The 24,455-nt window shown below is 40.9% G+C and overlaps 3 protein-coding genes across 10 annotated transcripts in view; 2 read left to right on the top strand and 1 right to left on the bottom strand.

The window, feature by feature from the left end:
• Positions 1-24,455, top strand: part of LOC117487475 (NLR family CARD domain-containing protein 3-like) — a 189,413-nt gene that overhangs the window by 65,765 nt on the left and 99,193 nt on the right. The window lies entirely within an intron of this gene.
• On the top strand, positions 9,560-11,165 carry LOC117487480. Its single transcript, XM_034136109.1, has 3 exons — positions 9,560-9,998; positions 10,297-10,431; positions 10,698-11,165. Exons 1-3 carry the CDS (start codon positions 9,605-9,607, stop codon positions 11,024-11,026), a joined length of 858 nt encoding a protein of 285 aa, XP_033992000.1. The 5' UTR covers positions 9,560-9,604; the 3' UTR covers positions 11,027-11,165.
• LOC117487479 lies at positions 18,194-23,895 on the bottom strand. Its single transcript, XM_034136108.1, has 3 exons — positions 23,823-23,895; positions 19,623-19,703; positions 18,194-19,398 (listed from the first exon to the last, which is right to left on the bottom strand). Exon 3 carries the CDS (start codon positions 19,387-19,389, stop codon positions 18,511-18,513), a length of 879 nt encoding a protein of 292 aa, XP_033991999.1. The 5' UTR covers positions 19,390-19,398; positions 19,623-19,703; positions 23,823-23,895; the 3' UTR covers positions 18,194-18,510.

Below are 24,455 nucleotides of genomic sequence, written 5' to 3'. Positions count from 1 at the left end.
GGTAATGGTTTTTGGAGCCTCCTATCACCTAAAGAATATATCTAGGATTAAAAGATTAATGTCACAGCAGGATTTGGAAAAACTTGTCCATGCTTTTATCTTCAGTAGACTCGACTACTGCAATGGTGTCTTCACAGGTCTAACTAAAAAATCTATTAGAAAGCTTCAGCTGATTCAGAACGCTGCTGCTCGAGTCCTCACTAACACTAAGAAAGTGGATCACATCACTCCTGTTCTGAAGTCTTTACACTGGCTTCCTGTGTGTCAAATAATTGATTTAAAATACTGCTTGAATGGCTTAGGCCCTAAATACATTTCTGACCTACTGCTAAATTATAAACCATCCAGATCTCTCAGGTCTTCAGGGACTGGTCAGCTTTCTGTCCCAAGAGTCAGAACTAAACATGGTAAAGCATCGTTTAGTTATTATGCTCCAAATATCTGGAACAAACTCCCAGAAACCTGCAGGTCCGCTGCAACTCTTACTACTTTTAAATCCAGGCTGAAGACTTTTCTTTTTGCCGCTGCATTTAATTGATATATTCACATCTTAAACTGCACTGTAACTTTTATCCATGTATTTTTTTATTCATGTATTTTTTATTCATATATTTTTTCTTTTAATGTTTCTTTTATTATCTTTGCTTTTTAATGACTGTTTTTAAATGCCATTTTCTTAATGTCTTTCATTTTTGTAAAGCACTTTGAATTGCCTTGTGTTGAAAGGTGCTATATAAATAAACTTGCCTTGCCTTGCCTTGCCTTACTATCGCTGATGACGCCAGGGATCAAGAGTTTAAACTTTGTTACTGTACTGTTACTAAGTTTCTTTACTGCGATCATTAAAGAACAGGTTAGATTATCAGATAACATAAAAACGGAATCCTCTTCAGGTCAGGGTACAGCAGAAACTCTTACTTTGTGTCTGAGGGTCCAGGTTCATTACTGAAGGTTAGAGGTTCCGGCATAGACCAGTCACTCTTCAGAGACAGACAGCTGGGGACTGGAGACTCTGCTCTCTGTCTGTGGAAACAACACATGTTTTAAACATCATTAGTTCATTCAGAGAGCAGATTTTGACTTCTGTCTGTATGTAGATTATTTACTATCGCTGATGACGCCAGGGATCAAGAGTTTAAACTTTGTTACTGTACTGTTACTAAGTTTCTTTACTGCGATCATTAAAGAACAGGTTAAACTATCAGATAACATAAAAACTGGATCCTCTTCAGGTCAGGTTACAGCAGAAACTCTTACTTTGTGTCTGAGGGTCCAGGTTCATTACTGAAGGTTAGAGGTTCCGGCATAGACCAGTCACTCTTCAGAGACAGACAGCTGGGGACTGAAGATGTGTCCTCCTCCTCATCTTTAAAACCACTCATCTTCTCCAGTCTGAGAGATAAACCACTAACACTGGAGACACATAAACACACACATTATAATAACACACTTGTTTAAATCTAAACCATCATAATAATAAACTTGTGTTATGATATTAGGGTCATGCAGAGTCAGACAGCGATCCCTTTAAGAGAGAGAGAGAGAGAGAGAGAGAGAGAGAGAGAGAGAGAGAGAGAGAGAGAGAGAGAGAGAGAGAGAGAGAGAGAGAGAGAGAGAGAGGGGGGGTGGCGCGTGCATGTGTGTGTGCATGGTAGTGCGAGTGAGAGAGAGTGAGCGAGCGGTCGACGGTATGTGTTTTTGAAGTGAACGAAACAGCAGCAAACTAGGTCTGTCGTGTGTCTTCAAAGTTAGACCTGTAACAAAGACCTTAATAAATGCAACGGCCTCCAAAAGAAGAGCTCGCCTGTCTGCCTTATTGAAAAGTGGATTATTGAACCCGAAGTGTGTTGCTTCGGCCCTGGAAGACTGCAGAGAGTGTTAGTGCAATTAATGGCTCACCAACCTTAAATGTTAACAGAGAGAGAGATCAATAAAACACAAACACAGATATGGTTGAGATTAATTATTATTCAGTTGCGCAACAACAATAATAACTAGAGAATGCAATTCCTGAAGAAATTGCTAGTGGGAATGCTTTATGCTGAAAAGCTGACGCTGAACTGCTATGCTGAAAAATAATGTGTAAGAAGAAAGTGAAGAATTTAGATTGAAATGATACATGAACACTGGGGGCGTGAATGTGTGATAAGAGAAGAAAAGAAACTTGAACTAACTTGATGGCGAATGATCTGTCGCCATGGCAACGGTATTTGATGACACCCCATAATACGCTTAGATGTGTTGATGGCTGCATCGTTACCAAACCTGTGAGGTTTTAGGCTGTTTGGAGCATTTTCACTGAAGTTATGAGAAAACCGTGTTTCATGGCAAGCATTGTGTTGCCATGGCAACGGCATTTGAAGAAATCTCAAAACTGTCCCGTAGATGTCTTCACAGCTGGACTGTTAGCACACTTGAAGTTTTAAAACGTTTTGACCATTTTCATAGGAGTTATAGCAATATCGTGTTTTATTGCGAGGGAAGCCTTGCCTTGGCAACAGCTTTTGAGGAATACTCACTATTGGCACATAGACATGTTGAGGGTTGGACCATTAACCATCATCTGTAGTCTGGTGCTTTTTTTACCCTTTTAATAGGCGTTACGACAACATCGTGTTTTATGGCGAGGGATGCGTTTCCATGGAAACGGCATATGGTGAGATCTCAGATTTGGCGTAGAGCTGTTGAGCCATGGACCGGTGATATACAGGTGAAGATTGGGGGACGATCGGACCGTGTCCATTGGAGTTACAGCGACATCGTGTTTTATGGCGAGGGATGCGTTGCCATGGTAACACCACATTATGTAACATCAGATTTGACGTAGAGCTGTTCAGGGCCACAGTGTTAACCACCATGTGATATTTGGTGGCGTTCTGAGCATGTCAGATGGAGTTATGACATCATCATGTCATAACTCCAACACACAGGTGTTTGTGTTTGAGCTAACGACGTTTTGAAACACTTCTACTTGAGCCCAGAGATCAAAGGTTTCCATGTTGATGTGCAGTAATCAGTGACAGGAGAGCCTTTCCATTGTTCTGAATGAGAGATAAAACTCTTACATGTGAACGTTTTGTTGAAGAACCGTAACAGATATCGGGGAAATTTCAACGCGTGAAGCGTCTCAGGACCCTGATGAGCGTTTGAGTCTGCTTTTTATGTACTTTCGGGTCAATAATGTGGCCTTTTTGGCAGATTAACCTGTTAAGCCCGAGAGACCCCGGTACTGGGGCACTCCCGCAAGATCTTGCAGGAAACAGTGTCTGAGGGCATTTTAAATGTAATAAACTATGAATGTGTTATATCCATGTAACGGGAAGAAACTCATCTAACTGATCATTTTTATTTTTTTTTCAAAAAAAACCCCACAATGCTAACGCTGAGCCTCTGAATTAGCAACGAGCGAAAAATGCTAACGGATTACTGCACCGAAACTCACTCATAAAACCTTATTATTTATCTTTTCTGCACCTCCAAGACAGCGATTCGCATCGTGAGGTGACACAGAATCGATGGGTACATACATTATCACTGTCTGATAAGAACTCGCGACTTTATAAACAAAAACAGACATCAAAACATGTGGCGCTAGGTAGCTAAAAACGCTAACATGGCTTACCTGTGTCATTGTCTGGTCAAAAGTGGTCTTCAATGGCATTAAAACGATAAAAACGCTGCTGAAGTTAATCCATAGGTTAATCCAATGTGTCTGTGTCCCTTTGAAATGATTTCTGATAATCCATAAACAAACTGCTTTTCCGTTTCCAGATGTCAGAGCGAGAGATAAGTTCACTCTGCTGCAAACCTGCATGCGCAAAGCAGCCACCTTTTTTTTTTACCATGTGTGTATGAGGGGAGATTCCCCTTCGATTCTATTGGCTCTAACGGTCAGAAAGAGATGTCAATCACCAAAATCGACCAATGGGTTCCAGAGAAACGGTAAAACCCCCATTTCCACCCAAATCACCTCAGAGGTGGAGTTTTTTTTTGCTAAACCTCTCTAAAAAGGTCAAATGTCACTTGTTTTGCATTAATCTTGATACAGGGTACTTATTTTATGTTGTACTTTGGATTCCTAAAGCTTTTAGTCTACCTTACCATCATCCAAGGGTAGTTTTCACTATAAGTAAAAAAGAATTTTTGGACGGACACTATAATTTACAGTTTTTTACTATGTACAATCTGAATTTTCTTTAAAATAAAAACATCTATATTGATTCTGACTTTTCTACATCCAACTCACAGGTTTATCATTACCTTGAGAAAAAAGATTATTAATGTAACCCTTTTAGAAGGGAAGATATGGTCATTTGTTCTGGGAATGTCATTTTCGAGCCTGAGACCTGAAAAACAGGCTCAGGGCTTAACAGGTTAACTAAAGGTGTGCAGCTACTGCTGTGAGGAAAGATCAAGCTGAATTTACAATGGGCCTTAATGGAGACATGTTGAAAGTTTTTGTCACTTCATGCCCTCAAGAGGCATTTTGTTTAATTATTTTGCTTAATTTTTTTTAAATGTTCAAGCTAAGAGATGTTTTCCTACGTTTGTCATGAAAAATTATGTCCCAAGAGTGGAGGGTTTGGAAATTATGGCAGGTCTAAAAAAATATATGAAGGTGAATTTCAAGCCGTCCCCCACTCTAGCTGTGACATCACACCTTAACGAGCTGCGCAATACACACTAATGTTAAAATCTGAAGAAGGCCTCTTTACCAAGGTCTGAACAATGTTTAATATTTCTAAAAGTATGAATCTGATTTAAAAGTTGTGTAACACGAAAAATGTCAGAAAGATGTGTAACATTTTAAAGTTGGAATGAGGTTTCTGAGTGAAAGTATGAATGAACAGTTAGCAGTTGAAGTCGCATGAAGATTTTTCAAGTCTGAAGAGTTTCTCCATTGACTTCCATGTTAAAAATGTGATGAATTATGGGATATATCTCGGGAATTATGAAAGTTATGAATGAGAAAATTAATAGCCATCGATTCCCGATCGAGCTGAACGTTTTGATGTTTGAATAGAGTTTCTGCGATGTGGAATGTGGGAGCAGAAGAGGCGCAAAAAACCCGGTGGAATAATAATAATAAAGAATTTGTGCGTAGAAGAACAAGTAGTTGGAATGCTGTATCAATATTCAAACTAAATTATGGAGTAACATCACCTTGCTTCACAGCAACCAATCGCAGAAATGCCCCCACAAATAGAAGTTTCCCCCAGCATATATAGTACTTTAATGAACACACACACACACATTTTTCCCTATGAATGCCATACTTGTGTATGTTCCAGATGTCGAAAGTTCACTTATCTCATGACATCCTTAGGAGTAATTAACTAACAAAGACTTAACTGTTTTTATAACCTAAGGCCTTCTCTGTACTTCCTCTGACCTTGGCATCAGCTCACTTAAACTTGTATACATCTACTGATGATTAGCAACGAGCCCATAGGCCTCTCCAAATCTGTGTGACCTAACTCAATAACAGACTTGGTATAGATTATCATGCGACCTTAATGAATAAGCCAGAAATACGCTGTAATAAGGACTCTGCCATAACAAGAGTCACCCCTGTTTCCTCCACTACGGTCTGGGAGCCGACAGCAAAGTTTAACACTTGGTTAAAATACATCAAATCAGTCAGACTTCAGACAGGCCGCTCCCCATTTTGACTGCGCTGGGCTGTCGCATGTTATGTTGCTTTGATGAATCAGAAAACAGGAAATAATAAAGTTTACACCACTTGTAGAAGTCTCATTAGGACGCTGATGTTCTGACATCCAGTAAAACAGAGTAAATAATGTGTTAAAAAGCAGATCCTGGTGTTAACACTCACCCTGTTGTCCTCCTGTTCCTTCAAGGTGTATAATGGCGTCTGGCAGTCTGACAAGTCTGACTTCCTATTTTGACTTTTACGCCTCACCTGTCTGCAGCTCCTCCTCTTGATTCATAACCAGCCTTACCAGCCTTACCAGTTCACATACAGGGACTGTGTTCAGAGGGATAGAAATAGAGCTAAAAACAAGCTCAACAAAGTTATTGAAATAAACATATTAATACCACTGTTGTAAATTCTCCTTGTTTTCCTTGATCTGCGTTATATCGTTCGTGTTTAGTCAGGCACATTTAGGGACAGCTAAAGTAGTGCAACTACGGGTCCTCAAGCTGGTTACACATGTGCGTTCATGACAGGACATTATTAGTGATGGGAATTATGGCTCTTTGAAGGGAGCCGGATCTTATGGCTCCGTTCCTTTCAAAGAGCCGTTCAAAAGAGCCGTTTTTTTAAAGGGGGCGGGGTTTCTAGGTTTATCTGCAAAATAATCACCAGGATAATGATTGACTGTATTGCCAGACCTAATGTCAATAATCGGCATTGTAAACATGACACAAGGTGGCGCCATATCCATGTCATCATGTCAGTGAATGTACTTTGAATTTACCCTCTGTATGTGTTAAAGGGGACCTATCATGCAAAATGCACTTTTGTACGTCTTTTATACATGAATATGTGTCCCCGGTGTTCCAGGGAACTCACCAAGTGTCAGAAAACACAACCCTCTCTATTTTCCTCCATACCCAAATCTCTAAAAAAGGGGCTGCAACGGATCTGATAAAAACTGATCTAGATTTGAACACTGTCCTGACGTCAGGACGGTGGCGCTACGGCTATTGGGCCAACTCCACCTATCAGGAGGAGACAGCCACGGCCATTGCCGTTCTAAAGCGCTGGAGACGCTGTAGTACATATGCCAGGCCTGTAGATGGTGCTGTTCTCACTGAATCTGCCCTTGCAAAAACAGAGCTAAAAAATGTCAAATTGAGCAAAATGAGGCATGGCTAAAATGCATGATCTGTTCGGTATTTTGAAAAAAAAAAAGTATAAATATGCCTTATATAGGTATGGTCCTACACTATATTATTCAAATATAGCATGATAGGTCCACTTTAAGTAAATAAAGTTGCCTTGCCTTGAATGAAATTCATGCAACTCTTAATATTAGATACTGTGTTTTTAAGTGGCGATGGAGATTATTTGTTGACCCTGCTTTAAAGGATATGTTTGCCTTTACAAATGGTGCGCTTTATCACTGCCTGGGTTTTGGTTGAAGTGCATCCAAATGCTGCTGCGTTTTCGCGTTTGGCTCATTTTCCATCCGAAAAACACGTCGTCTACCTGTCCTGTACCACTTGTTATGACTTCTCTCTCTCGCGTATTCCCTTAAAACCCACCCCATCTCACTCCTCATGCTGAAACCTACCAATCAGAGTAGGGGTGGGTCTTCACAGAATACGTTTGGGGAACAAAATCAAGCTTTTTAAAAGGTGAGTGGATTTTGGCAGGCAGTGAGTGCGGACCAACGATTGAACGATAACAAGAACGGCTCTCACCAAGTAGGACTCGGTTCCCCTCGTTCGTACAAAAGAGCCGTTCAAAAGAATCGGCTCGTTCGCGACCGACACATCACTAGACATTATTGCGGTCGCATCGTCACATGCATAATTACCATCGTCACAGAGAGAATGCGTTCATGAAAAATGTGAGCATATATGCAGATCTTTAGTGTTGGTAATGTTATAAGATTGTATGCATAGTGTCCTGCTGAGTCAGTGTGTTAATGAGTCTATTGATGTCCCGTTTTTAGCTGCTATGTTGTTCAGGAATTGAGCTAATGCTAGCTAGTTAGCTAAGTTAAGCTATTCAGTGATAGTGTGTGGATGAGATGCTAACTTAGCTTTTATTAGCCATGCGTGTGTTTGCAACGTGTCTAATGTGTTTTAGCAACAATTAGTATTGCTGTTGCTTATTATTAATAACCATAGTCTGGTTAGTTATTGTAATTTGAACCTTATTTCTATTTCTGTGTATTTTGCAGAAACCATTCATTCATTCTCTACTCTACGTTATCATTATCATCATACTCATCAACCCATTCAACATCCTGTATGTGATTCCACATCAAGCATGATGTATTCTGTGTTGATGATCAGAACCAAGCTAATATAAAGTCCAACGACTGTACTTCCTGTCTCCGTGTCAACTCTCTAACCGGAGTGCTGTTTTGGATAAAGCGGCTCCAGCACAAACATCACAAAACACATAAGATTCCCCAATTACCACAGTGTGAAAATCACCACGTAAACATCCTGCAATCAAAACTTTACTTAAAAGTGCCCTATTATACTGTTTTTCATCAATATATTATAGGTCCAGATATATACAGAACATGTCTCTGATTGGCTGAAACACCAAACAGATCATTGCAGCATCCCATAATCCCCTCTACTCTATTCAGATTCTTCACATGATCAATAAAGGGCCTCCATAGGATCTCAAACACATGCTGTCTAGCTTTTAATATATAGGATATCTCGTCCAATGGGAGGCCTGACAGCATCCGGCGCAGCCAATGAGTGATGAGTGACTTTTTCCCAAAAACAATGCCATACAGGTTTTGGCATAGATCGAGCTGAGGACTCACTATATTCATGCTCTTCTGGATATAAACCCAACAGGTCTTTGGATCCAGTGAAATCTGCTTTGAAATTATATTCTCTATTCTCCTTCGTGCCTGAATGAAAATAAGTGTGTATCCAAAATACCGACAGACAGAGCCTTGAGGACACAAATGTTCCCATTGAACCTCAGGGAAACCATAATAATAATACATTTAATTTAACAAGCGCTTTATCAGGAGCTCAAAGACGCTTTACAGAGGTAAGAAAATAAGATAGAAAGTGGTTAAAAAGAAGCAATAAAACCACATTTATCACAAGTATCAATCACATGTAGAAAGATGAGTGTTCGGTGCCCCTATTTTATATGAAGGTTTCAGGAAAAAAGATTCTCTCTCTTTTTGTCCTGATCAATTAATATAAAAACCTGTCCGAAATGGGGGGGAGCCAGAGGGAGCTTGGCTCCCCCGAAGAGGGAGGGAGCTCCCCCGAAGGCCGACTTTGAGATAAATAGGGGGAGCCCAAAAAATCGTGCATATTTGTGTCACACAGATTAGAAAGGTTGAGTTTCTGTAAATAAAAGTTCTTGAAATAAATTATAGTCATTGTTCATTACAGTTTCTGAATATTATATTGTGAATATTTCTGTGTGTTGCTATCTGTACGTGGTGGTGCTGCATTCTTTACGCTACTTACATTGCTATGGTTACGGCGGCGATGCCGGCGCGGTATTTGAAATGTTCATATTGATATTGTTTACTTTTAACTCTGGCTTTGTAATAAAGACAATGGCGAAACGCAAACAGCCAAGCCTCGCAGCTTTTGGTTTCACAAGTAAAGAAGCAAAGGAGTCTAAAAATGAAAATGTCAACCAAACAACTTTTATGCCGCGTTTCCACTACAGCCCGCAGCCCGGTTTAAGAGGGCTGTGACGTCAGCGGCCCGTTTGTGGTTGCGTTTCCACTTGGCCTAGTACCGGCAGGCTGGTCCTAATTCACAGTTTTTCTGGCCTCATAAAATCGTGGGGCCAGGGCCAGAGGCAACCAGGCTGAGTTTGTGACGTCAACGCTCTCGGCTGCTGATTGGTCGGAGAGAATCGTCACAATCGTGCGCGAGATAATCCCTAGCGTCGCATATATATATAGCGATGCTTGCAGCATTTTTGTCAACAGAGGAAACAATGGCAAAGAAAAGCACACCATGGTCGGTCGAGGAAGTCACGACGTTCCTCCATTACATATCTGATGAAAAGATCCAGCGGGAGCTCGACGGGATGACTCGAAATATTAAAGTATTTCAGGAGGTGTCTACACTAATGGCCACAAGCGGGTACTCCAGGACTGTCGTGCAGTGTAGGGAAAAACTTAAAAAGCTTAAGGGTGAATATCGCTTGGTGAAGGACAACAACAACACCAGTGGGGCCGCTAGGAAAAACTGGAAGTGGTTCGACCTCATGAACAGCATTTACGGCCATAGACCGGCTAGCGTTGGGAGGGAGGGAGGCCTCGACTCAGCAACAGCGTTACTGGAGTCTATGAATGGTAAGTTTTTGCTAACGCTCTGTTATTTTCTTGGAACCTTTGTGTCCCTATCTGTTCTAAAGCTCACTTCTAACAAATAAGTCTATTTTATCCTTACATTTATGTTCGACAACCCATGGTTTTATGGAGCCCCGAAGGCTAGCTAGCTAAGGCAGATAGCATTAGCTAGAGCTAGTGTTTGCTAACACCACATGTGCCATTGTTTACGTTCAGTTTGTCTTTTCTATAGTTGTTGTTGCTATTTATAGTATTGTGCTGCAGTAGTTTGTGGAATTAACAAGTCATGTTTCTGTTCTAGATGATTACGTTTTGAATAACGAGGATGAACCAACACCGTCCGGTGCATCGATATCATCCATATCTACAGCACAAACTCCAGCTCGAGCACAGACACCAACGCCGAGTGCCAGCTCGACACCGCGTGTGGTTCTAGGTAAGAAATAGGCTGGAATTGTGACTTTTAAAATAAAATGTTGACCATCCATCGTCAGTAGTAAAATAAGCTGTACCACTGTGTGCGAATGCTTAGTTACAAGTAAAGTAACTAGCTAGTAAGCAGCTAGTATATAGGGCCAGAACTTTCTTTAATTCATCCTTACTGTTCTGTTTATACTTTTTATTCTTATATCCTTGTGTGACCTGTACCTGTGTTTCTTCATTGTTATTGCTAATTATTTATATTATTATCTTGTCACCCAGGCAAGAGGAGACGAGAGGAACTGGAACTGCAACTGGCCCAGCAGAAGGAACACCAGGAGCAGAACCTGGCCCAGCAGGAGAAGAACCTGGCCCAGCAGGAGAAGAGCCATGCCCAGCAGGAGAAGATCCATGCCGAGCTGAGGGAAGACCGGGCCCTGCAGGCTCAGTACATGAACCAGTCCCTGGTGGAGGCGAGGGAGGCGAGGCTGTTGGAAGCCACCTTGAGAAGGGAGGAGATGGCTCGCGTAGAGAGCTTTAATGCATCCTTCATGCGCACTATTTGCCAGGTGCTAGGGGGAACGTCCGCTCAGTCTCCTCCGCCTCTGTGAACCAATAACCTATGGCTGTAGTTTCTTGTATATTTTTTATCTGTAATACAATACAATCATTTTTTTTTTTGTATAATGCCATGCCTTTTTTATGCTGCTGCAAGAAAACACTTTGTGTTCAATAAAGTGACTTATCTTATTGCTTGTTGATAAATAATTGCACCCAACAGCGATCACACAGAAAGATGGCATCATCTAGGCGTCCCTCGTCAGTCAGAAATATCATGTTTGTTTGTTTGTAGCCTTTATTTATCCAGGTTAAAAAAATCCCATTGAGATCAACGATCTCTTTTACAAGGGAGACCTGCGGTACATTGAGTTACACATATAAAAACAAACAGAAAACAAGAGGACATCACAACATAATTACAGGGGTATACATTAGCATCTATTTACATTTGCAGGTATCCAATAACATTTCATCCAGTCGTGCTTTAAAATGATGCAAGGGAATCAAAATGCTCAGTTTCAATGTTTTTTGCATGGTGTTCCAAGCCAGAGGAGCAGCGCACATAAAAGCTTTAGTACCTAAAACAGTCCTAGCACTTGGCACATGTAATAAAAACACATCCTGTGATCTCAGGCAATAGCTACTTGCCACTCTGTGAGATCAAGGAGCAGATATAAGAAGGTAGTTTACCCAACATGGCTTTGTAGATGAACATGTACCAATGACTGAGCCTCCGAACAGTAAGTGAAGGCAGACCTGCCTTGGCATACAGGGTACAGTGATGAGTAAGTGCTTTACAGTTAGTAACACATCTCAGAGCACTGTGATAGGCGGCATCTAACCTTTCCAGGCAATGGGCAGGTGCATTCATATAGATCAGATCACCATAGTCTAGCACAGGTAAAAAGGTCACAGAGCCTTTTCCTGGCTTCAAAAGAGAAACAGGACTTGTTTCTGAAAAAGAAACCTAGTCTAACCCTCAGCTTTTTAAGCAGATTAGTGACGTGAAGTTTAAAAGTAAGACAATCATCAAGCCAGATACCAAGGTATTTATAATAGCTAACCACTTGGAGTACTTGTCCTTGCATAGTCACAATATCCAAAGCAGTCTCTGGAGTCTTTTTAGCTTTAGAAAAGAGCATTACCTTGGTTTTCTCAACATTTAAAAGAAGCTTTAGTTCAGAGAGCTGAGTCTGAATAATGTTAAAAACAGCCTGTAATTTAACAACAGCCTCCTTAATGGAGGGACCTGCACAGTACATCACGGTGTCATCCGCATAAAAATGCAAAGTAGCTTCATCCACATTACATATTTTGTAATGGTATTATGAATACATGTAGTAAAAATTACTCAATTGTAATACCCTCGTTGTGCTAGACTCATACATTGCTTATATATTTAAAAGAGAACAAAATAAACTATAACTACACTGTAGCTATGTTCGTATGACAAAATACAAAACCTTGAAGCTGAATATAGTTCTGTGTTTTACACTGTTGTATTTATGTTTATAGTTTGCTTAGATTATTATTATTTTTATGGGGCAGTAAATACTGGTGCTTGAAATTCAAATATTTACTAAATAGTCAATTCTGATAACATTTCTTGGGTTTAAATAATTTGACAAACACATGTATGTGAAACATTCTTTTTTTATTTATGTTCAATACCATACAATGACTTTATGGATTCAGGTAGCGCATCAGACCCTCTCGTATGTCCCTGCCCTCCTCCTCTGCACCTTGTGCCACTGCTACCCCTGGCTCTGCTGCTGCTGCTGGTGCATCCCACCCATCATCATAGGTCTCTCCATGACTCTCGCAGAGGTTATGCAGAGCACAGCATGTCAGCACCATTGATTTAACAAGTTTCACATCACAGTCATTTCTTTTCATGAGGCAACGCCACCTTCCCTTCAGTCTACCAAAAGCGTTTTCAACCACTACCCGTACTCTGCAAATCTTCTTGTTGTATGTCACATGTTCTTCTGTTAGCCGTCCAGTGTCAGCGAAGGGTTTTATGAGCCAGTTTTGCAAGGGATAGGCATTGTCTCCCAGGATGTAATAGCCAGCATTCACCCCACCAATGTTCCTGGTGCAAGCTGGAAAGTAGTTGCCACGACTGGCCAACTCCCACAATGTGGACAGTCTCAAAACCCGAGCGTCATGCATGCTCCCAGGCATTCCTGCAAACACATTCCAGAAATGTCCCTTACCATCAACAACTCCTTGAAGGATGATGGAGTGCCAGCCTTTACGGTTGAAATAGTCACAGTGGTATTCCTTTGGTGCCAAGATGGGTATGTGTGACCCATCAATAGCACCTACACACTGAGGGAGCCCCCACCTGTTCTCAGTGTAGGCAGCCATTTCTGCAAATTTCTCCCGGTCTGGTGAACGAATTAGTTCCGGTACTAACAACGTCTCTGCAGCAGCACAGAAGTCTTGCACACACCGGCACACAGTTGTCTTGCTCACTCCGAAAAGATGTCCTATGCTTCTGTAGTCACAGCCGGTAGCAAGCTTCCACAGTGCGATGGCCACTCTCTTCTTAAAAGGTATACACACGCGGAATGATGTGTCCTGTTTCTCCATCGCTGGCCGCAGTTTGTTGCACAGGTAGACGTAGGTTTCTTCAGACATCCTGAAGTTCTCCACCCACTGAGTGTGTGTGAAAGATGGAACAATCACATTCCACCACTCGGTAGCTCGGTCGACCATCCAAACGCATGGTCTAGGGCGGCGAAGTAACTTCTGAAATACACAAACAAAAGCATACATATTTTAATACGTAAAAGTGGTAGCTACAATTAATTAAATACTTGAAATTCTTTGGTCGTATGGGGAGCGTGAGCCTAAACACATTGCTAGTTAGCGAACGTTAGCTTACCAAGTAGCATTGTAGTCTCGAAGAAGTATTGGTAGCAGTAGTAGTAGTAGTAGTAGTTAGAGTCCTCCAGTAGTCTCTGCGGGCTGCCAGAACTCTCGCGTCAGCTGCCTCTATACCTCGTCTTGCTACAAGTCGCCTCTTTCGAGTCATCTCTTGACTATTTGTTGTGATAAAGAACCACACAGCAAGCAACAAGCCAACGATCTTCTCAACATCCTCCATTGTTGTGTGTTGTGTCGCTTTGTCGCATTGAAGATGACGTCACGGCAGTTTTAAGCAGCGTCGCTCCGCCTACACTGTGTTACTATAGATACTGACCCGGTTCCTAAACTGTAATGGAAACGCGCCACAAAGTGAGCTGGTCCTAACGAGGCCGGGCGCGGCCAAAGGAGGCCGAGCGGGGCCGAGCGAGGCTGTGTAGTGGAAACGCGGCATTAGTTCGCCAGCTGTAAGCGGCGTTAGGGTCGATTTTGACAGCTCCTCACCGAGGGAAAGGCCTGCCGATGCGGAGCCAGAAGAGGCTTCAATAACGGCGACAGCCGCCGGTTCGACCTGCACTAGCGAAAATTACGCTGACGATGCCCATGATGGCCTGCCTTTTAACTGGACACTGAAAAGATGGAGTGAGTGGAAATAAAAGTATCCATGGCTTTTCATAAAAAATAAAAAATGTGGATGTGAGATTTGCAAAGAGGCAAAAACTATATTGATCTCCTTGCCGCTCGCAGAAAAATCCACCGGAGTGCACCTTTCACCAGAATGGATTCAGGGAAAAGTCAGCTGTGATCAACAAAATAACCTGCGAAAAAAGATCTATAAGCATCATAAGAGCCAGGCTCACGAAAAAGCAATTTTGGAGATGAGAAAGAAAGATGTCCTACCAAACAAGGTATTAGCAATCAATGCTGATCTAATGCAGGAAACACACATCGTTCAGATCTGCCTATATGATTGCCAAAGAAGAAATGTCATACAGAAAGCTACCTGCTGTAATGTTCCTACAAAAACTCAATGGTGCTACCGTAGGGACTGTGCACAAATCGGACCATGCTTGTGCTGAAATAATCAGACATATCGCCGAGGAAATGAGAGCTACATTTGTTTCCAACATAAAAGACATGGGCTCACTAATTAGCATCACAATAGATGAGAGCACAGTTCATGGGCGGGCCTACATGATTATTTACGTGCGATGTGACATGACAGGAAAAGGGGAAGTGGACAATGTTTTCTTGGATATTGTTGAGCTTTCAGAAGGTACGGATGCTAACTCGCTGTACAGAAGTTTGAGGAAAAGCTTCAAACAAGCTGGACTGGATGACGAGTTCTTGGGGAAAAATCTAATCTCAATAGCAACGGATGGAGCAGCAGTACTCACAGGCAGAGTTGGGGGACTTGTGACAAAACTCAAACAGGATTTCCCCAAAGTGCAGTCTATTCACTGTCTAGCCCAACGACTAGAATTGGCTGGGTTTAATCAATTTGAGTTTTTTGTTGCAAAACTGTATGCTCTCTATCACCAGTCATCAAAAAATGCCCGTTTGCTCCAAGAAGCAGCAGCAGAATTAAACATGCAAATATTGAAAATAGGCCAAATCTTCACTATTCGTTGGGTGGCTAGTAGTTTTCAGACTGTGAAAGCTGTCTGGAAAGATTATCCCGCACTGGCACGCCAATTCAAAACAGCAACAGACGACACATCATCTCTCAGTGACACAGAGAGACAGAAATTCAGGGGACTGCACAAACTCCTCACGAGCACTGGATCTCTGGCTGATTTGGCAACAATGAAGGATGTTCTTCGAGAACTTAAAAGCCTGTCACTAAAACTGCAACGCAGAGAAACATCTTTGGTAGATGCAAGTTGCTACATTCAGCAGACCATCGATGTGTTGACAGCGATGAAAATCAGTGGCGGAAAGTCCACACAAAAAGTGGAAGAAGGCATTGCTACTGGCATGTTCAAGGATGTTGAGCTCTCAGAGAGCAGGCCCAAGATAAACCGTCTGCAGTTTTACCAGTCTATAATAGACAGTTTGAAGAAGCGACTGCATGAACCGGACCTGGCCGCATGCTAAAACCACTGGACAAGCGCTTTTGGCCCGAACAACGGAGCGCCCTGATCCTCTATGGCAGGGGTGTTAAACTCAATTTCATCGTGGGCCACATCAGCATTATGGTTGCAGTCAAAGGGCCGGTTGTAACTTTCAATCTCAATCCCAATCTTTATTTATTTATATAGCACATTTAAAACAACCTCAGTTGACCAAAGTGCTGCACAGGGAATACATAAAATAACACAATAGTAGTAAAGTGCCAGTGCAAAAACTTTAAGACTATATATAAATACATATATAAATATATCATATATAAAATAATGTATTATATTACATTATTGCCTCTGCATTGGATTATTATCAGATCAGGTATTAACTTCATAATTAACTACGTCTGAAAAGCAGAAGTCTAGGGCAAATAATTGCAAGTCTCTGCAGTGTGCATGTCACAAAATAAGATGCATTGTGGGACATGTAGTTTATGGGCAACGTGCTTCTGTAAAGCGGCATTCAACCGTATAATAAACATATTATATTCTTTGCAAGCTCTTGCGGGGCCACATGAAATGAAGTCGAGGGCCGGATTTGGCCCCCGGGCCTTGAGTTTGACACCCCTGCTCTATGGGGAGAATGAAGTACGCGCACTGGCAAAAGTACTGGGGGAACCGGCCCGAGAGGCCATTGAGGAGTTTCGGGACTACAAATTAGAGAATAAATCTCCAGGGAAAGCCCTGCAAAAACTGCAGACAGCGAGCAAGACCTTTTTGCCTACATCAGCTGAGTGTGAGAGGGGCTTTTCTGCCGTCAATTCGACCGACACCGACAAACGCAACAAGTTGCGGGAGAAGAGCCTCTTCTCACTTCTCTTCGTAGACATCAATGGCCCCCCCCCCTGGAGCAATTCGACCCTCAGCCATTTGTACGGTCTTGGATCAAAGCTGGCCACAAACCCTCCACATCATGGGTTCCGGGACCGAAAGCGAAGAAGAAGCCGCCCAGGTCCCTGTGGTCGCTTTTACAGGAAGGTAAGACAGTCAATTTGACTGTTTGAGCTTTGTGTTTGTTTGGACTGGCCCCAGTCCTACTGTTGATATATTTTGTGGTTGTGTGATTTATTAGGTTTTTATCAGACTGATTGACTTGCTTAGTCTAATCAATCTATAGGCGTTGCTCTTTCAGCAGTGCAGCGCAGCACCACACACACACACACACACACACACACACACACACACACACACACACACACACACACACACACACACACACACACACACACACACACACACACACACACACACACACACGCCCCCTAAAATGTATTATATAAAATTCAATGATAATTTCATATTTCATGTCAAAAAAATTATTTAACATTAATGTTATATATGATTTATATAAATATATATCATTATATTTTACAATGTCCAATAAGGATCAAAGTGAAAAAAGATGTTATGGGATGGAAACAAAGAGAAAAGTAACAACGTACAGTAACACGATGTAGCACATAAGAAAATGTGGTACCAATACAAAAAGTGCAGACAATAAAGACTATGGATTTTGATTGGAAACTAAATATTTATTTTAGTTTTACGCTCATTAATGCTCCAAAAAAGAATCCTTGGTTCAGATGTTCAAACCAAAGGCTAAAACGACCCTGTCCTGCACCAGGTAACATCATATCACCATGACCGATGCGTTTGTGCACATAAGACCACAGTGTTTCAAAGTCACTAAGTACAATTAATCAAGTAAACAACTTCAGCACCATTTTTAGGGAGTTGTATTGTAATTTTTAAAGTTCCATTTCCTGCCCCTGTAAACTCTTTAGCTGTTGTACTTTTGACCCCTCTGCACGTGTTTGATGCTTTACATTACTTTCCAGATTCTGATTATAATTACAAAATGATTAACAAACAATTAGAATGAATGTCCACAATAAAGATTTGACTTCGCTGATATTTTGTTGAAATTCACAAGCTACCAAGTAGTAATTATAATAAAAAGCTGCAACATTAAATATAATGTCCATTTTAATGCATAAATAATCATAATTCAATAATACGATAACAAATATTCTAAAACGTGACATTTTGTGTGTTTATTTCTATATATATTTGTGTTCTTTGCTAGCACTTCAGTACTTTTACTTATTTAAACTGTCAATGCAATACTTTTTTCACCACATACTTTTTTATCTGCAACTTTTAATTTAGTAAAAGAGTACTTTCTCCACACAATAAAAGACTCAAGTGATGTCTGAGGCAAAATCATTTCACATGCAGATTTGTGTTTATTGAAAAGCAGAACATATGCAGAATACAGTGAAACAGAGCCTTCATTCTCAATCCTTCATTAACCGTGTTCTTGAAATGATTTGATTAGTCTTTATTGACAGAGAGTTAAATCATATCATTAATTTAGCCTTGATACTTACAGTATATATTTTCATTATTATTACTGTTATATATTAATCACATTGTTTTATATAAAGAAATGTAGAGAGAAAATGTTTTCAAAAAGCCATCACCAAGTGATTTAACAAACCCTGCTTTCTACTTCAGTGAGTGTTGAGAACTCTCTGCCTTTACTTATAGAAACACAGGTACTCAGTGAAGCCCTTGGTTCTTGTATTGAGATTTTTCTGGATAACAGTGACACCAGCCTTCTGATAATCTGGAACCAAAGCTGTGTTGAGCAGCAGGGCGATGGCCTTAATGGGTTGGTTGGATCCCTCTTTCTTGTACCACATGTACACCTTTTGACCTTTGGTCCCCTCGTTCAGGTTAACATTCACTAACTCGTACTTTTGCTGCTGATAGCTCTGATACTGACTATCAGTGATGGAGACTTGTATTTCTTTGAGTGCATTCTTGGGGTCGGTGGTCTGACGGTACCAGGTGAAGACATACGCTCCTTTTGCATTTCTGTTAGTATCTTCATCCATACGGATGTAGCCATCCTGAAAGTAGTCGGTGTCTGATCTGTAGGAATCAGTGGCAGCGACATCACAGATGTAGGTTTGTTTCTCTCTCTTCAGCCACACGTGGATCCAGTTCCCCTTAGCCTCGCGGTTCAGATCACAGGACACTCTCTCCCAACCAAGACCAAACTTTTCAGTTTCCTTGTCTCCATCTGCAGTGACACTAATGTCCACTATGGGAGTATTAAACTCTCCGGACCCTCTGAAGTACCAAAGGTAGAGGTGATTACCTCCTGCTCCAGCATTGAGATCTGTGTCGATCTTTGTGTACCCTGCATTGATCAAACCAACAGCCATATCTTCGTTGAAGGAAACTTGAACCTTGGTGATCGCCACTGATCCATGTTTGTACCAAAGATAGATGACATTCCCTCCTGCTCCTTTGTTCAGATTGACATTGATTTTGTTGAAGCCATCTGATTCGAAGGATTGCTCCTCAGCTGCATTCAGGGACACTTGAAGTTCTGTGATGTATTTGGCCATTGTGGTGAACTGCAATCAAATGACACATCATGATTAAATACAATGGCACAAGTTAGATGCATTCATTTTCCTGTTCAGGTGAGCTTCCATTTGAATAATAGAACAATTATAAATTATTAAATATTGATCACCATAATGACATAAAAATGACATTTCGTTTTAAGTCTGCATTCTGAAGACAGTCAATCTGGTACAGTTAATAACATACATGTATTATATTGGTGAACACTTACGTGTCTGCTGACAGTGAATGATAGACAGTAAGAAGTCAACTGGTCTGCTGAAGTCTGTTGTACTTACCACAGGTCAGCTGCCTTTAAATAGAGAACAGAGATGCTATGCGTCATTGTGCAATCACTGAAGTAATTTGATTTTTTCTGAAACTTGCGGAACCAGATTGATATTTTTATAGCTACTCATTGAATTCCTAGACCTCTGAGCTCCTGCCAAAACAATGATCAAAGCTACCTTCCCTCATGTGTGTCTTTTGTGTGTTTTTCCCTATTTCCAGCTTGATGAAGAAAAAACGGTGCGCGTAAACAATCTGTATAAAAATCTTATTTTAAAACCGTGTCTTTTGGGGGAACAAGTCTAACTTCGATTGAGCTACAAAAGGAGGTGCAGGTGACCTCATAATATGTTCCACTGTGAGCCTGAGATCTGAGTCTTTCTTACAAAGGGATTTATCTTTGTGCACTTGTTTGAGATGTGATTGAAGTTGAGTAAATACTGAAAATAGAGCTGCAGATAGCTGTAACAATCTTTCAAAAAGTGTATAAAAGCACCAGTTTTCCATGTTCATAAAAATTCATCCTCAAAGTTCAGGCAAACACAGAGCGTTCTTAAAGGGTGTCAGACAAAATTCTGGACCCTTTACTTATTCATTGTCTATGGGCCCCTCCTCGCCACAACCATTGCTATTCGTTCATGCGGGCCCTTCTCAAATGAGGCCCATTACTCAGGACTCAGTACGTTTATTCTCAGTTTGTCTGAAAGTTAAGTGCTGTATTGGAAGATGATTTGTCAAAAAGTGAAAAGATTAAAAGAACAATATTTGCCTCTATATTATTATATGACTTTCTTCATGATATTTTTTACTAACAATACTGTTGAATTATGAATTGTAAGATATTAATTAGTTTTTTTAATACTCTTATACTAATCACTTCCTGTATTCCTGTGATAAAAGGGACATGCGCAATAAAACGTGTCACTTCCGGTTGAAGCAAAGCCGACGATGTATGTGTGTATTTATTCCTCTGTCACGTTAAACTATGTTCACGGTATTCCTGTCCTAAGATGGCATCGTCAACAAATACGATATATCTGTATATACTTTTTAAATATATTTTGCGACATACTATGCAATGACTATATTTCAAAATACCATACTATTACGTTTTTTCATATTATAAATACCATGACTTTTTTTTCAAAACATTTTAGAAAGAATACTACCTTTTTTGTATGTTTTCGACATACTATATCTCCTTTTAAGTCATACCACATTAGGACATTTTAGGCTGCAATTTGGTTCTTTTGACTGGGGTCCCCTAGAACCCTTAAACATTATACATAATAGCATTTTTAAAAGCCAGTGGCGAGCCGTCAGGGCCCTCTAGGCCCTCTGTGAGGGCCTAAGATATTCTAAAAAATAATATTTAAAAACATTTAAAAAAAATATATTTTTTTTAAATATATATTTTTTAAATATTATTTTTGTTACATTTTTCATTAGTTTTACCGAAAAAAAACTTGATTTAATTGTATTTAAAATAACATTTCCAAAGAAATAAATCCTTCGAATCTGCCTGTTCAGTCTCTGTTGAATGTCTGGCCCTCTCTGCGATTCACAGAGGGCCCGCTATAGTAACTGAACAAGAGAGTAATGTCAAATGACAGTACAATTGACCAATCATATCTTCCCAATCATAAGTTCCGCCCGCTGTGAAACTTTTCTTGTTTCCATAGCAACAACAACTTCCTGTCAACAGCGTGAACTCGCCTTCAAAATAAAAGCATGCCAAATTACACTTAAGACATACAACTGCAACGAAAGTAACAAACACAATGCAATATCATTTTCAATGTCAAAGAACACAAATGGGGTTCCCAGGTGTTGTTTTGTGTGGTAGAGGGTCGCTGTCATTGATGCGTTTTGCACCCTGGGCCGTTGTTTTGATATTCCGCTGAAGTATACGCTGTGACGTAATAACTATTTTTTTTTTCTTTTTTTCTAGGGAATTGGTGGGGGTCAGAGGGCCTAGGTATAAAGCTCACGGCTCGCCACTGTTAAAAGCAATAGCCTAATTAAAACGGAAAACAATTATATGTAGTCATTAGGAAGAAGTTGATTGAGAATGTCCTGAACAATTGGAATAATAGAATAAAGCAACTGTTAACTGTGACCAAAAGTCAACTTCTGGGGTCTGTTGGGAACACAGGATGAAGCTAACAAGGTTTTTGGATCCCTGTTTTATTGTTCCACAGGTAAACCAAATAACTTAGACGGTAACACACTTATTTACTGCTCAACACACACACCTTAAAGACCTTCATTGAGTTTTATCTGGGTCACATCTCAAAAGATAACAATGTGCTTGGCATGACTTAGAGGAAGATATGTGGATCAAGGGGGAACAAACCAGATCAGCTTGTTTTGCTTCCTCAATGTGCAGCCAAAAACCTTAACAAGGGGACATTGTGACAGAAGAAATATGCAGTCAAACTTCACAGGTGCTTTATTCTATCACGAAAATGTGTAAAGGACTTGCTCAATACATTTTCTCCTTATGACTTTGTAGTATCGTTTTATGTTTTCTCTTTTAAATGTCAATTGCATGTACAGCATGTTGAAAAAAGTAATAAGTTCAATGACATATGAAAAACAAAAAGGAATATCATGTCTCGACAAAATATCTGAAGAAAGTAATCGTAATGTATGTCGGAAAAAATCATGCAAGTATATTTTATAAATAGAGATCCACTATCACCAAGCCGACCATCTATAGCTGTTAGCAAAGCCGCGCTGACAGTGAGCCAGAAGTGAAGTCAAGACATCACACACACACACACACACACACACACACACACACACACACACACACACACACACACACACACACACACACAACACACACACACACACACACACACACACACACACACACACACACACACACACACACACACACACACACACACACACACACACACACACACACACACACACACACACACACACACACATGTTATGTTATGTAACTGTAAGGGAATACAGTTAACTTTGACTGTTTACTAAAAATCCCATTTCGTGTAAGCCATTACTCCGCAAGCCAACACACACACACACACACTTTATTGTATGTAGATGTAAAGGCCCGGACACACCAGCCCGATTTTGGGAGACAGTGAGACACCGCAGAGCTCAGCCTGAGTACACACACACATTCACAGCCTGAGCTCCGAGTGTGTGTGTGTACGGAGCTCCGCGCAGCACTGCGGCTGAGAAAATATAAGGCTGAGTGTGTGTGTGTGTGCGGAGCTCTGCGGATTGGTTCATTTGGACTTCGTTACATCACTATGCCCCGGAAGGAAAAAATGGAAAAATAAAAATGTCCAACGAGGCGTTCTGGGGCAGCATAGACACGTATTTTCTGTTTTAGAGTTTTACTCGCTACAGGGTGGACTTTGAAGGTTTGTGACTCTGCAGACCGTTTACATGCAGAAAAACCTTCATAACACACAAGGGGACGGGTAATAACCGGAATAACATGTCATGGGACCTTTAAATACTTCGCTGGTCATGTGACGAGGAACAACAATAGACTGTATAAAGGTAACAACCGCACGCACGCACGCACGCACGCACGCACGCACGCACGCACGCACGCACGCACGCACGCACGCACGCACGCACGCACGCACGCACGCACGCACGCACGCACGCACGCACGCACGCACGCACGCACGCACGCACGCACGCACGCACGCACGCACGCACGCACGCACGCACGCACGCACACACACACACACACACACACACACACACACACACACACACACACACACACACACACACACACACACACACACACACACACACACACCACACACACACACACACACACCACACACACACACACACACACACACACACACACACACACACACACACACACACACACACACACACAGTTAAAGTAGTAAGGACAGAAATAAAGAGAGAGAGGGTCTCTGAGTTATTCCCTGAGTAATGATTGATAATAATAATAGTTTTTGTGTACAGGTGTATCTCAGGTAAAAACAGGAAGAGAGTTAAAGTCTGTCTCTGAGTCTCTAAAGTTAAACTAAAGAGTTGTTCTTATTCTCTGAGCAATGATTGATAATCAGAGTTGTCTCTGAAAGCTCTGAAGTCACAAAGAGTTACAAACCTTTAGAGAGAAGAGGAAGGGGCGACACGACTGACGAGCACAAACAGACGAAGCTGAACAGCAAATAGGAAGCACTTCAAAATAAGAGCTCTTACATAACATTTTATTAACCTGTTAAGCCCCAAGCCTGTTGTTCAGGTTTCAGGCTCGAAAATGACATTTCCAGAACAAATTACTATAACTACACTTCTAAAAGGGGTAAATGAATAATCTTTTTTCTCAAAGTAATGATAAACCTGTGAGTTGGATGTACAAAAGTCAGAATCAATATAGATTTATTTTTATTTTAAAGTAAATTCAGATTGAACATAGTAAAAAAATTTAAATTATTGTGTCCGTCCAAAAAGAACACATTACTTAAAGTGAAAACTACCCTTGGATGATGGGTTAGTAGACTAAAAGCTTTAGGAATCCGAACTATAACATATAATAAATACCCTGTATCAAGATTGATGCAAAACAAGTGAAATGTGACCTTTTTAGAGAGATTTAGAAGAAAAAAACACTTCTGGGGTCATTTGGGTGGATTTGACCTATCTCTGGCCCCCCTCGGTCGATTTTGATGATTGACATCTCTTTTTAACCGCTAGAGCCAATGGAATCGAGGGGAAGTTCCATACACACACAAGTTAC

Source organism: Trematomus bernacchii, unplaced genomic scaffold, assembly GCF_902827165.1.
Source record: "Trematomus bernacchii unplaced genomic scaffold, fTreBer1.1, whole genome shotgun sequence".
Classification (NCBI taxonomy): Eukaryota; Metazoa; Chordata; class Actinopteri; order Perciformes; family Nototheniidae; genus Trematomus; species Trematomus bernacchii.
The sequence above is the reverse complement of the archived record's forward strand: the minus strand, read 5'-3'. Positions and strand labels throughout refer to the sequence as shown.

Bases quoted from the DNA above. Each gene is read 5' to 3' on its own strand.
- LOC117487480 (XM_034136109.1), top strand. From the start codon at position 9,605: ATGCTTGCAGCATTTTTGTCAACAGAGGAAACAATGGCAAAGAAAAGC. The intron at 9,999-10,296 runs GTAAGTTTTTGC...TTTCTGTTCTAG, and splicing joins GTTACTGGAGTCTATGAATG to ATGATTACGTTTTGAATAAC. The intron at 10,432-10,697 runs GTAAGAAATAGG...CTTGTCACCCAG, and splicing joins GACACCGCGTGTGGTTCTAG to GCAAGAGGAGACGAGAGGAA.
- LOC117487479 (XM_034136108.1), bottom strand. From the start codon at position 19,389: ATGGCCAAATACATCACAGAACTTCAAGTGTCCCTGAATGCAGCTGAG.